At 42.3% G+C, this 15,526-nt stretch overlaps 1 protein-coding gene and 1 pseudogene across 1 annotated transcript in view; both read right to left on the bottom strand.

Moving 5' to 3' along the window:
• The window catches only part of LOC119874621 (transcription intermediary factor 1-alpha-like), a 41,783-nt gene extending 39,910 nt beyond the window's left edge, over nucleotides 1-1,873 (bottom strand). The window contains exon 1 of the mRNA XM_038559252.1: nucleotides 1,713-1,873. Coding sequence (XP_038415180.1) covers nucleotides 1,713-1,809 — 97 coding nt within the window. The 5' untranslated portion in view covers nucleotides 1,810-1,873. The remainder of the gene's footprint in view (nucleotides 1-1,712) is intronic.
• Nucleotides 1,874-12,227: 10,354 nt separating this feature from the next.
• Nucleotides 12,228-13,026, bottom strand: LOC119874717 (annotated as a pseudogene).
• Nucleotides 13,027-15,526: the final 2,500 nt, after the last annotated feature.

The raw sequence follows: 15,526 nt of genomic DNA, 5'->3' as shown, positions 1-15,526 counted from the left end.
GTACTGAATTTCCAACAGGTGGGCCACATGAGAGAAAACAAGAGTGAAAGATCGGAGACTTCAGCCTATTTGCAAGCTAGCTTACCATGGTAGAAGGCAGACTCATGGGTGAGAGACCAGGGACGTTTATTAGCTACTCACAATAATAACGTAGGCCAAAGCTAACATAAACTGAAGCATCGACATTTTTGCTCTCCTTCCCGGAACCCCAGTTCCCACCAGGCAAGGTCAAAGGGCCAGCTGACACCTGCACAGGCAATGGATTGTGTTACACCAGAGGAAACCTAAGCTTAGAGGACCCCAATCTTGTATCGTGGGTACTAAGCATGCCTGTCTTTAACTCCAGTGGACATCACACTGGACCACACGCACGCCTGCTCTTTGCTCTGGTGGAAGACACCATCTCTATCTTCCAAGGCTGATCCTTATACAAACATCTTTCAAAAACAGAAACAAAGGGCAGTCACAGTACCTCCCTGGCACGACCTGCAGAAACTGAGAGACCGCTGGAACACTGGCTCCCTAGGCCAGATACTGTTCCAAACACAGAATCAAATGCAGAGTCTAACACTACTGTCTGTCTATAGCACCGATTTCATATACCCCTTAACATAGGCTCAATTACTTAGCATTTTATCTCAAACTTAATCAACCAGACCCTCTGAAAGTATACATCAAAAACGAATCATTCAAAAAAAAAAAAAAAAAACGCATCATTCCCTTTCTAATTACTCTCTATTTTTGAAAAGGAGGTAGGTGCTCCCGAATCCGCAAAGTCGCAATTTACAATCCTCATTCTCCTAGGATGCTTACTGCGCTTACTCTGACTCACTTTTTAAAGGTCTCAAACCTGTTAACGCTCGCAATGGGAACGACCTGTCGAAAGTCTCATTACCCAGTAACAAATGCACCACCAAAGAGAACAGCAACGTCCTCATTACCCAGCTGTCGTCTACAAAATACAAGAAAACCCTGCGGGCCGCCCGCCCCCCCCCCAAAAAAAAAAATCACTCCCTTCTATTTCTCTTTACCCTTTACCGTTGCGAAAGAAAACCTTCCAATGCAAACACACACACACACACACACACAACCACATACCGTCTCTCTGGGTCCCTCCGTCCCGGCAGAAGGGAGAGAAATCGGGGAGACGCGTCAAAGAAGCCGAAACATACGTGCAGGACAGAAAACAGCATCCGGATCTGCCACGCGTCTCCCCGAAGAAAAGACCCGTCGCTTCGTCTTCACCCACCGCCCACCACCCCCGGCTCAAATGACGTGGGTCCGAACCGGGTGATGAGGGCCGCACCGACCGGGACAAAGCTCCGGGGGAGGCAGAGGGCAGAGCAGTGAGCCGGACGCAGCGGGCCAAGCAGCCGAGCGACGCGGCGCAGCCCGCTCCAGCCCAGGTTTCCAGAGTGCGGGGCGCGCTCCTCCAGCCCCGGAGGAGAACGCGGAGCCGCCGCCGCCAAGCCCTCGGCGCCCGGGGAAGTGGCTCGCGGGGCGCGCGGCCGCCGCCGCCGCCGCCGACGCGGACCCTCCTCCTCGCCCCTCCCCCGCCGCGCACCCCCGGCGGCGGCGACGTGACAGCGGGTCGCGCCGCACCCGGGCGCCCGCCTCCTGCCCCGGAGGGGGGCCGCTCCTCAGGCTCCTCGGGCTCCCCGGGCGCCCCGGGCTCCCCTCCCCCCCGCGCGCCCACCTCGGCCGCCTCTCACCTTGGGTGGCGAACGGCGAAGAGCCGCTGACCGGCGAGCCGGGGGCGGGGACGGGCGGCGGGGTCTCGGCCGAGCCCAGCACGGGCGCGGGCAGCATGAGGTAGCGCCGGGGCGCGGGCAGGCAGGGCAGCAGCTGGGCGCCCGGCTCGGGATGTTCCTCGCACCGCCTCGGCGCTCGTCGCAGGCGCCCAGCCCGCCCTCGCGTCCCCGCCGCTCTCTCCGGCCCCGCCCGCCCCGCCAGCGCCGGCCCACCTCAGCCTCAGGCCCCGCCCCCGCCCCGCCCCCGCCCTGCCCCCGCCCTCCCGCTCCCGGCAGCTGAGGCCCCGGCGAGGAGCGCGCCGCCCAATCGCCGCCGCGCCTGGCCAGGGGGCGGGGCCTGCCCAAGCCCGCGAGGCTCCGCCGGCCGCGGCGGGAGGCTGGGAGGTGGGAAGGCGCTTGCCCAGCCCCGCCCCCGCCCCAGCCGCGGCCTCTGATTGGGCCTTGCTGCGCGTGGCGCTCCTCTAGGAAGATCAAGGGATCGTTTGTTAATGACAGACGGACTAATTGGGGCCGCCTGCGTTAGCCCCGCCCACGGGGGGCGGAGCTCCGCCGCCGGGCGCGCAGCGCGGTTAATTAAGTAACTTGCATCGAAATCCCAGAGGAGGGGATCCCTGGGTGGCGCAGCGGTTTGGCGCCTGCCTTTGGCCCAGGGCGCGATCCTGGAGACCGAGGATCGAGTCTCACGTCGGGTCTCCGGTGCATGGAGCCTGCTTCTCCTTCTGCCTCTCTCTCTCTCACTGTGTGCCTATCATAAAAAAAAAAAGAAATCCCAGAGGAGAACACAGGCAACACTCTATGATTCGGCCATAGTAACTTCTTACAAGATACATCCACGAAGGCGAAAGAAACAAGAGCAAAAATGAACTATTGGTACTTCATCAAGATAATAAGCTTTTTTTTTTTAAGATAAGAAGCTTTTGGGGATCCCTGGGTGGGGCAGTGGTTTGGCGCCTGCCTTTGGCCCAGGGCGCGATCCTGGAGACCCGGGATCGAATCCCACATCAGGCTCCCGGTGCATGGAGCCTGCTTCTCCCTCTGCCTGTGTCTCTGCCTCTCTCTCTCTCTCTCTCTGTGACTATCATAAATAAATAAAATTTTAAAAAAAAAAAAGAAGCTTTAGCACAGCAAAAGAAACACTCAACAAAACTCAAAGACAACCTACAGAATGGGAGAAGATATTTGCAAATGACCTATCAGATAAAGGGCTACTTTCCAAGATCTATAAAGAACTTCTTAAACTCAACACCAAAGAAACAAACAATCCAATCATGAAATGGGCAAAAGACATGAACAAATCTCACAGAGGAAGACATAGACATGGCCAACAAGCACGTGAGAAAATGCTCTGCATCACTTGCCATCAGGGAAATACAAATCAAAACCACAATGAGATACCACCTCACACCAGTGAGAATGGGGAAAATTAACAAGGCAGGAAACCACAAATGTTGGAGAGGATGCGGAGAAAAGGGAACCAACCCTCTTACACTGTTGGTGGGAATGTGACCTGGTGCAGCCACTCTGGAAAACTGTGTGGAGGTTCCTCAAAGAGTTAAAAATAGACCTGCCCTACGACCCAGCAATTGCACTGTTGGGGATTTACCTCAAAGATACAGATGCAATGAAACGCCGGGACACCTGCACCCGATGTTTCTAGCAGCAATGGCCACGATAGCCACACTGTGGAAGGGGCCTCGGTGTCCATCGAAAGATGATGGATAAAGAAGATGTGGTTTATGTATACAATGGAATATTCCTCAGCCATTAGAAACGACAAATACGGGGATCCCTGGGTGGCGCAGCGGTTTGGCGCCTGCCTTTGGCCCAGGGCGCGATCCTGGAGACCCGGGATCGAATCCCACGTCGGGCTCCCGGTGAATGGAGCCTGCTTCTCCCTCTGCCTGTGTCTCTGCCTCTCTCTCTCTCTGTATGACTATCATAAAAAAAAAAAAAAAAAAAAAAAGAAACGACAAATACCCACCATTTGCTTCAACGTGGATGGAACTGGAGGGTATGATGCTGAGTGAATTAAGTCAATCGGAGAAGGACAGTGTATGTTCTCATTCATTTGGGGAATATAAATAATAGTGAAAGGGAATAGAGGGGAAGGGAGAAGAAGTGGGTAGGAAATATCAGAAAAGAGACAGAACAGGGATCTCTGGGTGGCGCAGCGGTTTGGCGCCTGCCTTTGGCCCAGGGCGCGATCCTGGAGACCCGGGATCGAATCCCACATCGGGCTCCCGGTGCATGGAGCCTGCTTCTCCCTCTGCCTGTCTCTCTTTCTCTCCCTCTCTCTGTGACTATCATAAATAAATTTAAAAAAATTAAAAAAAAAAAAAAAGAGACAGAACATAAAGACTCCTAACTCTGGGAAACAAACTAGGGGTGGTAGAAGGGGAGGAGAGCGAGGGGTGGGGGTGAATGGCTGACGGGCACTGAGGGGGGCACTTGACGGGATGAGCACTGGGTGTTATTCTGTATGTTGGCAAATTGAACACCAATAAAAAATAAATTTATTATAAAAAAACACAATGAGATATCACCTCACATCAGTGAGGATGGCTAAAATTAACAAGACAGGAAACAACACATGTTGGACAGGATGCGGAGAAAGGGGAACCCTCATGTACTGTGGGTGGGGATGCAAGCTGGTACAGCCACTGTGGAAAACAGTGTGGAGGTTCCTCAAGAAGTTAAAAATAGAGCTACCCTATGACCCAGCAATTGCACTTCTGGGTATTTACTCCAAAGATACTGATGTAGTGAAACGCTGTGACACTTGCATCCCAATGTTCATAGCACCAATGTCCACAATAGCCAAACTGTGGAAGGAGCCTTGATGTCCATTGACAGATGAATGGATAAAGAAGATGTCTATATATACAATGGAATATTACTCAGCCATCAGGAAGGATGAGTACCTACCATTTACATATAACATGGATGGAACTGGAGGGTATTATGCTAAGTGAAATAAGTCAATTGGAGAAGGACAATCATCATATGGTTTCATTCATATGTGGAATATAAGAAATGGTGAAAGGAGCTATAATGGAAAGGAGTCGAACTAAGAGGGAAAAATTAAGAGAGGGAGACAAACCATGAGAGACTCCTGGGAAAGAAACAAAGGCTTGCAGAAGGGGAGGTGGATGGGGGGATGGGGTGACTGGATGATGGGCACTAAGAAGAGCACTTGATGGGATGAGCACTGAGTGTTACACTATATGTTGGCAAATTGAATTTAAATTAAAAAAATAACCACCTTCCTGTAGGGGATAAATGGAATTAAAGAGTCAGTGTGGGGGATCCCTAGGTGGCTCAGCAGTTTAGTGCCTGCCTTCAGCCCAGGGCATGATCCTGGAGTCCCAGGATCGGGTCCCGTATTGGGCTCCCTGCATGGGGCCTGCTTCTCCCTCTGCCTGTGTCTCTGCCTCTCTCTCTCTCTCTCTCTCTCTCTCTCTGTGTGTGTGTGTGTGTCAGAATAAATAAATAAAATCTTAAAAAAAAAGTCTGTGGGTTTAGTAAGAAAGCTTAGTAGGGAAGAGGTTGTTTCAGGCAAAGAGATAGCTTGTCAAGTCAGTAATCTAAGAAGGATTATGGGCCATTTGGGTATCTGTTTTGATTCTGTTGGCTAGCTGAAGGAGACTGCAGGATGCAGGTACAAAGTCTGGGCATCAGGTTAGAAATCAAAGTGTCCACACCATAACACTAACCACTAGGACATACTGGTTATTAGGAGAAGCTAGGAGCATATTATAGGAATCTAAAGGCAACAATAGAGATGTTGCCAGAAGAATTTATATCATTATCAGGGTCAGATAATTGGTTAAACATGGTCTTTTCCTCAGTGGTGATGATTTTCTGGCTATTTATTTAGTTTTTTCCTAGTTTATTCATTCAACAAATATTTATTGAATATTTCATACACATTAGGCACTAGGCAGTGGCTATACAGTTGTGAATGAAATGTTGAAAGTATACTATTGGAGCTTGCTTTTCATTTTGTGCAAGTATGGGACTTGCCACTCAGCAGAGAAGGCTGGTGATGGATTTGAGCCCCGAGGATGGAGTAGGTGTGCCAAATCTGCTACTTCTCTGGTCTAGACCATACCATTTCTTGCCTGATGGCCACTGTATCTGCTTCTCTTCTTGCTGGGCCCTCTAACTAGGATAATTTATTCAACCATTGAGTCAAGTTCCATTATTTCTCTACTCAAAACCCTCCTTTCATTGGTCCCATGTGGTCTTATATAAATTTAGAACTCTTTCACCTTTCTTCTTGTCTTTGCACTTGTATTTGTATTAAATTAGAACTTACTGGGCAGCCCCAGTGGTGCAGCAGTTTGGCGCTGCCTGCAGCCTGGGGTGTGATCCTGGAGACCCGGGTTCGAGTCCCACATCGGGCTCCCTACATGGAGCCTGCTTCTCTCCCTCTTCCTCTGCCTGTGTCTCTGCCTCTCTGTCTGTCAATAAATAAATAAAATCTTTAAAAAATAATAAATAAATAAATTAGAACTTACTAAATATTCATTTTTATTTTTGCTTCATTTCCCTGAATATTATGAATCATTAGCATTTTTCATATGACTAATAACTTCATTGAACTGTTTTTGAGTACAGCTTTACTGTTTATCATATGGATATACCACTTTAAAAAAAATCAAGGTATTAAGTGTTAAAAGAAAATTCCCCACAATGTACTGATATAGTAGGCTTTTATTCAGCATTTCATTAATTGGGCTGCATCCAGTCTAGCAGAGAGAAGCTAGCTCCAAGTGCTGCGCAAGGCAAGAGATTTTTACAGCCCAAAGTGAACAAGAGTAAGGGATATTTCTGGACATCATTAAGGACTTAATTGGAATAAGTAAGTAACACAGAGTTTGACAATGATACATGTTTATTTGGTCTAATTTCAGTTAAACACCTATGACTTTAGTTTAAATTCTTTTATTAATTTTTTAAAAATAGACACAACTACAGAGAACCATATAACTAATATCTTTTTATCCATTACTCAAAATTAACCAATGCTTATGTTTTGTCATTTTTCTCCAAAAATTGTACTAAAAGAAATGGGTTGCTACAGAGATAGTTGAATTCTACTTTGTTTTCCCCCACATCTTCTCATTATAAGTTTGATGCAAACCCAATCCATCTTTTTACACTTTCTGTAAATATATATTTTCTGACTTAAAAATCACGTAAAGGTGTCATATTATGCATATGATTCTGTAACCTGCATCTATTGCTCTGCATTATCTTTTGAGATCTGCTGATAGCACATAGTTTCATTGAAATGGTAATCCATATAGAATTCCACTCTATAAATATGCCACAATTTATCCATCTGCCAACTGATAAATAATGAGTTGTTTGAAAATTGTTTTCCTTGTTACAAATAATAGAGCATATTTAAGTCTCCATGTACACATGTGCCAGAGATACTAAAAAAGTGAAATTTCTGGGTCATGGGGTATGCTAATTTCAATTTAATAGCTATTGCTACAGTAATTTTTTAAACAGGTCCTAGCAATTTATAAGTTTCCCCTTCCTTGCATCCTTGTAAAGGATGATATTCTAAAACTTTTTAAATTTTATCACTGATAGATATAAAATATTTCAGTATGTTTCATTTTGTACTTCCTTGGTTACTAACAAGGCTGAAGATCTTTGTATATTTCTTCACTTGTAAAATGCCTGCTCAATTCTTTGTCTTAAAAAAAAAAATGTCCATGATCTCTTTGTCTTTTTTCATTGATTTGTCCTTTATATATTCTGAATACTAATCCTTTGTGGCTTGTCTTGTAACAATGCTTATGACATTGATTTTGTTTGGAAGTTTCAATATTGATGTACCAAAATTCATACATTTTTTTCTTTTATGATCTCTTTTTTTAAAAGATTTTATTTATTTATTCATGAGAGACACAGAGAGAGAGAGAGAGAGAGAGAGACAGAGACACAAGGAGAGGGAGAAGCAGGCTCCATGCTGGGAGCCTGATGTAGGACCCCATCCTGGGTCTCCAGGATCACACCTTGGGCTGAAGGCAGCGCTAATCCACTGAGCCACCCGGGCTGCCCTATGATCTCTTTTTAAAAAACGTATTTTGTTGTTAAGAAATCCTTTATTACTCCAAAGCTATAAACATATTCTCCTATTTTTTCTTCTGAAATTATTAAATAATTATTTTTACAATTAAGTCCATAATTCTTTTGGAGTTTTTATCCTACCTATGGTATGAGAGGGAAATCTTTTAATGTTTCCCACTTGGAAATCTAGTTGACTCAGGACCATTTGTCGACATGTCCATTATTTTTCTAGTTAATTGTATTGACATCTCTTTAACATTTGAAGGTCTCATCCCTGATTGGGCTTGTTCCTAAAGTCTTTTATACATTTACTGGTCCCTATATCATACTGTCTTTATTTATATGACTCTGAGTAAATTTAGGTATTTTACCTTTTAGTTTCCAGGATTATTTTAGACTCTTATTTCTTTTTTTTTTTTAATTTTATTTATTTATGATCGACAGAAAGGGAGGGAGAGAGAGAGAGAGAGAGAGAGAGAGAGGCAGAGACACAGGCAGAGGGAGAAGCAGGCTCCACGCACCGGGAGCCCGACTTGGGATTCGATCCCGGGTCTCCAGGATCGCGCCCTGGGCCAAAGGCAGGCGCCAAACCGCTGCGCCACCCTGGGATCCCTAGACTCTTATTTCTTGTATATGAATTTACCAATCCATTGATATTGCCTTCTATTACTATTTTGCTGAGTTTTTATCATGAATGAATACTGAGTTTTACTGAGTGCTTTCATCTCAATCTGTTGAAAAGATTATATTGATTTGTTTGTTTTTAAATCTAACATGGTAAATTATATTGAGAGTTTCATGTTGACCATCCTTGCATTGATGAAACTTTATCTGGTGGTGATATGTTGTTTTGTACTTACACATACCGTATTTATATTATACATACAGTTAATTCTCATTACTCATTACAGTTATGGTCTATAAACTTGCTATAAACACTGAATAAATAAATATTGAATCATTGTTCCTAGAGGAAATACACAATTAGGTTCCTCTAGGACTCTGGAGACATGTTAGTCAACTGATCAATATATAATCTTGTTTTAAGTGTTTTTGTCTAAAGATACCTTATTTAATATATATTCTTGATTCATTAACATTGAACTTGTGGCCAATAATACTATAACTCATGCCCAAATAATGCTTATCTAGTACATGTATTTTCTCTGTAAGGCACATCACAACCTTTTGTGCCAAGAACACTAGATAGTACTTTAGTGCTAGGCTATTTTAAGCAGCAAAATCACCAAGAAAAAGTACAAAAATATGAAAAATGTGGCACTAAATAGATCACAAAAAGTATACTTGTTTACAACAAAATTACTAAAACAGAAGGCAGAATGTTATCTTGTTTAACCTTAGCTGGGTACATGTGAGTCCTGCAACTCAAATTTTTTGCAACTCTGCACATTTCCGTAAATGACCGCGAAAGCATTTTAAGTATTGATTTGGGGGTTACAAATACATTTGACAAGTAGACGAATTCATAAATAGGAATCTGCAGATAATGAGAAGGTTGAGTATACTATAGAATTTGATTTGCTGTTTTTGAAAATTAGGATTTTTGCATCTGTGTCCATAAGATTATAATTATACAGTCCCTGTTCTTTTTGACATCAAGGTAAATTGAATTTTGTGACTTTTCCTCTATATTCTTTGAAACATGTTATATGAAATACAGATTATGTATTTTTCTTGATAAAAACATATATTTTCATCTTAAAAATTGTTTTTTGGAATAGGGAGGGGAAATTTTGACAACTTTTCAACTTCTGAATGTTTATTAGTTCATTCAGCTTTTGTTTTCAATCAAATTTGTTAACTTGTAATTTTTGTTTGTTTTTTAGAAAATTTACCTGCATCTAAGGTTTAAAATGTATTGTTTAAATTTTTTTAAAGTTATTTTCTTTCATATCTCTAAAGTATCTATAAATATGCCATGATTTTAAAGATTTATTTATTTATTTTGGAAAAAGAGAGCACTCACATGGGGGAGGGGGTAAAAGGGGAGGGAAAATCTTAAGCAGACTCCCAGCTGAGCTCCACACCAAGGTTGGGCCTGATCTCATGACCCTGAGATAGAGACCTGAGCTGAAACCAAGAGTTGATGTACCACCAAGTACGCCACCCAGGCAGTGCAAAAATGTCATGATTTTAGTTCAATTATTTATTTATACCTTCTTCCTTTTATTCTTGCTCAGATTATTTAGAGTATTATCTTTCATATTCATCTTTTTAATGACTCTGCTTTGGGCTGCATTGATGATCTCTCCATTGTTGTTATCGATTTAATTAATTTTCTTGCTTATTTTCATTCTCTTATTCCCCACTTTATTTTAGCTAGTTAGTGTGGTTGATTTTTATATTTCAGTATAAAATATTTCTAATTTCCACTTTGATTTTCTTTTCAAATCATGGCTTATGTGTTTTATTTCTTTGTTTAAAAATATGTATGAAATTATCTTTTTTTATTTGTTTGTTTGAGGTTGAATTGTACCACACTGTGGATGAATTTGGTCGATTTTTACAAGTATTTCATTACAGGCTAAAGATAATAACAACTAAATACAATAGTTACCCCTAAACTGGATCTGTGCTGCAGGGGGGAAAATGCCATAAAGGCTATTTTTATTTCAACTGACAAAATTTGAAATTAGATGGTAAAGTATCAATATAAGAATTTATAAAGTTGGTAACTATATAGTGGTATTATGAGAGAATATTCTTATTTTTAGGACATACACATTGAGGCATTTAAGAGTTAATGATGACAATGTGTGTAACTTACACTCAAATAATTCAGGAAAAAATTTATACACTCATACACACAGAAAATGATAATACAAATCGGTAAAATGTTTAGAGTAGGTGAATCAGAGTAAAGGCTATACAGGTGTTCTTTTTGTTATTTATATTTTTCCAGATTTAACTTTCTGTATATTTAAAATTATTTCCAAATAAAAAGTGTAAAAAGTGTTTTATGGTTCCTCAAAAAGAGTGTGCATTTTCTGTTAGGTGCAGTATTTTATATGTAGTAGATGAGTCTTTTTAGCTATGTTATTCACATCTCCTATACCCTTAATAATGGCCCTCTTCATCCATCTGTTTGGGTGGTCTACTTCATCCATCAGATTCAGAGAGTTAAAAAAAATCCCAATAGCTTTATATTATTTGAGTTCCTACGTGGTTTGCTTTATACATTTTGAAAATGTATTGCTAGGAATATTATTGTTTCTTCGTTTATTTTTAACCTTTTATAAAAATATTTTATTTATTTATTCACGAGAGACAGAGAGAGAGGCAGAGACACAGGCAGAAGGAGAAGCAGGCTCCATGCAGGGAGCCTGATGTGGGACTCAATCCTGGGACTCTAGGATCACATCCTGGGCTGAAGGCAGGCACTAAACTGCTGAGCCACATAGGCGTCCCTCTTTTTAACTTTTATATAATTTCACCTACTATAAAAACAAACAAAAAACAAGGCACACCCACTTGCCAAATCTCGGATAAGCTACATAACAAAGTCAATAATGGTAATAATAGGTCATAACTTAAGGAATAAAGTAAGAATCTATGAGTCCCTGCTGATACAGATAAATAATGAAATAACAAATAGGAGGGGAAAGGTCATCTTCACATTAAAATGTCAACTAATAAATGTAGAGCAAATGATTCAGTTAGAAAATCGTCATTTGGCAGCCATGATAGAACAATTACATTAAGGAAGAATTATCAAGGAAGGCTAAAGTGAATGAGTGATTTTGATGACAAACAGGATATTTGTATAATCTCAAAGTATACCTCCCTATAAGTATGTATTAATTACAAAGGGAACATAGTAACTTCATAGTGGAGAAACTTGACAGACACCATCTTGACTATATGATCAAGTTTAGTTCATTAGATATGGGACAAATCAACATTTTGTCATCTAGGTCATGAAACATCTCCAATTTATACTTAGATGGTTGTATCCATTACATGATATTTTCCCATGGGCTATGCCCATAAATGTATAGATTCCTGGTGTATTTACCATAAGCAATCCAACCAACAGGGTTCATCCAGTTAAAAGCATTCCAAAGATAAGCCCTCCCCTGTTAGCAAATACTTTTAACTCTTTTGCTAGGAGGTAGTCATTAACATTTTCATGAGGAGATTAGGCCTAGACATCTGCCTGGTTTCTGCCCCCACTCTCTCCCCCTCCCCTCCAATAAATGGAAAGGAAAAAACTGTAGACTTACTGCTTAACCCTTTTCTTGCCATAAACAACACAAATATATGCATATTCTCCTCTGTAGTTGTTTTTTGTTTTTTTGTTTTGTTTTGTTTTTGGAAAGAGAACCTTTTATTACCTTTATGTACAGAAAATTCAACAGCGTCCATTCAGCCCAGTTTGGTGGCCAGTTCTTTAGCGTTTGCTTTTTGCAGCTTGGCGATGCAAGCCACTGACTTTGGACACAGGACATTGCCTCCCCAGTGACACCAGATCTCATCATATCTGTCATTGTAATTGGTCTTGATGGCATCTACCAGATAAGTCAGAGCCGCTTGTCTTCCAAGTTACCGTGTAAAGGCAACAGTGGTGCAGGTCTTCCTGTGGACCAGACTCCCCAGCCTGGCCTTCCCTTCATAATGCAGTAAGGAACCCCCATCTTATGACACAAGGCAGGCGGGAAGACAATGAGCTCAGTGGGATCCACATCACATGTGATCACTACCAGCTGAGCCTTCCTGTTTTCCACCAAGGTGGTGACAGTGTTAACCCCAGCTCAAGGGACAAGTGGCCTCTTAGTGGGGACATTCCCTTTGCACATAGTTTTCTTCTCAGCCTGAGCCAACAATCTCTACTTCTTCTTTTGCTTCATCTCTGGTCTGTACCTGTGGGCCATCTTAAGCAGTTGAGTAGCTGTTTGGTGATCCAAGGCCTGGGTGAACTGGTTGATCGCGGAAGGCACTTTTAAACATTTATAGAGAATAACCCTTTGCCACTACAGCCAGATGTAATGGGGCCATTTGAGAGGGTGAAGTACTTTTTGGCCTGGATGTCCTGTCCAATGCCAAAATTCTTGGGTCTTTTATTGAACAGGGCATTGACCACCTTCCTGGCCTCCTGCTTCTTCACAACAGCAGGGGCGGGGGCCACCTTCTTCCCCTTTGCCTTCTTTCCTTTCGGCATCTTGGCTTGCTGGAGGACTCTCCTCTATAGTTTTATTCCTGGTGCCCTTCATTGAATGGAAATCCTTTGTCTTGGGCAGCCTGGGTGGCTCAGCAGTTTAGCACTGCTTTCAAGCCTAGGGTGTGATCCTGGAGACTTGGGATCAAGTCAGGCTCTCTGCATGGAGCCTGTTTCTCCCTGTGTCTGTGCTTCTCTCTCTCTCTCTCTCTCTCTGTGTGTGTGTGTGTATGTGTCTCTCATGAGTAAATAAATAAAATCTTTTTAAGAAAGGAAGAAAGAAAGAAAGAAAGAAAGAAAGAAAGAAAGAAAGAAAGAAAGAAAGAAAGAAAGTCCTTTGTCTTGATATAATTGTGTTCAACAAATTTTCCTCCATGGCTTATATTTTTTAATTGTTTATGAAATTGCTCTCCACCTCAGGTCACAAAGATACTCTCCTTTCTTGTCTATTCTTGTCTCAGCTTCATTGGATAATATTTCTAAATCTTTATTGCAGAGTTGGAACAGCCCTCCTGATCTCCTAGCTTAATGCATGTGGCTCTGATCCGGCTCCCTGTGTGCAGGGTGTGGGCTGCCCTTTCCTTCCCGAACAGGTGTCCTCTCTCTAGGCCCAGCATTTAAGGTTCTCCTAGCTTCAAAAACTCCATTTTCACTTCAGAGTCCTTGTGCTGCTTAGAGTTAAAGTTCACTCTCTTTTTTTTGACATCTTCAGTTTTTGCTTTTAGCTTGGCTATGTTTTTCCTCTCTCCCTATTTTTTTTTTTTTTTAAGTAAAATTTTTGCGGCTTTTTTATGTATGCAGCTTTGGTGATAGGCAATCTTTCCACATAAACCTTGCCTTTTATATTGATTAAACAGTTATAATTTTTTCTCTCTGTAACATCAGAGGAAAGAAACCAGTTACTTCTGAGGGTAAGAAACTTTGGGGGGAAATAACAGAAATATCTGAGGAATTTTATCAGTTTTTTGTCTAATGTGATATGTGATGTGACTTCCTTAATGGATTTCCCTCAATCTTCAGGAAAATATTCCTTTTCTTCAATGTCTTTCATCAATAGTTTGAACTTGGTTGTGAAAGGGACAGAGCTGTTCACAGAATTCATTAGGTTACAATTTGAGGTTCAAATTCCACTTCTTTTAGTAGCTGTGTGACCTTGGAAAAATTATGTAACTTCTTAGAGTCTCAGTTTCCTTATTGCTTCCATCAGGTTAATAATATGCACCAAATAATATTTTTGTACTAAATGAGAAAGATCATGTACATGCCTTTCCACCCCCATGCCTTTCCACCCCCTAGAACAAGAAAAACAGAATAGTAGAATGGAAAGATTTCCAGAAGGATCTGATTTGTTACTAACTTACACTGCAGTTTTGTCAGCCTCAGCCTAACAGTTTCACCACATACAAAATAGTCCCTAACATTTCTTCCAAATTAAAAAGTCCATGACATAGGTTTTACAATTGCATTTAAGATAAAAGCCTGACAGGGATCCCTGGGTGGCGCGGCGGTTTGGCGCCTGCCTTTGGCCCAGGGCGCGATCCTGGAGATCCGGGATCGAATCCCACGTCGGGCTCCCGGTGCATGGAGCCTGCTTCTCCCTCTGCCTGTGTCTCTGCCTCTCTCTCTCACTGTGTGCCTATCATGAATAAATAAAAGTTAAAAAAAAAAAAAGAAAATATTAAGTGAATAAATAAATTAAATGAGTATCCCTTTCTTCTCAACAAACTGATGGGTCAAATTAATCAAAATAGTTAATCCAGTTGTAGGAGACATTTTCAGAAGCCTCCAGTAAATCATTCTTGGGCAACCAATTCTATTTTAACCCCTGGTTTTGGATAGCCACTGCATCAAGGAGATTGGATGCGCTAGCACAGAGAATCAAGCTGATGTAAGTAGATTTTGGACACTCTCCAAGAACGGATAAAGGCTCACAGTAAGGATGTCAGGTACCATAGGCATGGGGCCTACAGGAAGCCCAGAGGGACCCAGTAGAGAGCGCAGGCAGGGAGGTTTTTCACAATGGCATGCTGGGTCTGAGAATCCATGTGTTCTCACAGACTGAAAGGCTGATGGGGCAGATGCAAATTGCAAAGGAATTTAGCATAGGGTGAAACAGTGGTTCTCAATTGGAGCTGACTGTGTCATGACTGGGGGTAGGGAAGGCTGGGAGGGAGAGCTACTGGCATCTAGTGAGTGGACGCCAGAGATGCTGCTGAGCATCCTACGGTGCACAGAACAGCCTCCTGGGGAAAAAAAAAAGTCAAAAGTGCTGAGGTTAAGAAATCCTGCAGTAGAAGAAATAGTTAAGATTCTAAGCAGCCCCTTAGGTGGCTCATCAATTCAAGGATTTACATGAACAGAACAAAAGGACTATATCTTCTGAGCAGAGCAATAAGTAATCAGCTCTGGACTTGGAATTTGAGGCCCTGGATCTCCATCTAAGCCTCACTATTTATTATTACCTATAACACGGCAGCCCCTTTGAGGCTCACTTGCTTAATTTGTTATA

Source organism: Canis lupus, chromosome 16, assembly GCF_011100685.1.
Source record: "Canis lupus familiaris isolate Mischka breed German Shepherd chromosome 16, alternate assembly UU_Cfam_GSD_1.0, whole genome shotgun sequence".
NCBI classification, from domain to species: domain Eukaryota; kingdom Metazoa; phylum Chordata; class Mammalia; order Carnivora; family Canidae; genus Canis; species Canis lupus.
The sequence above is the reverse complement of the archived record's forward strand: the minus strand, read 5'-3'. Positions and strand labels throughout refer to the sequence as shown.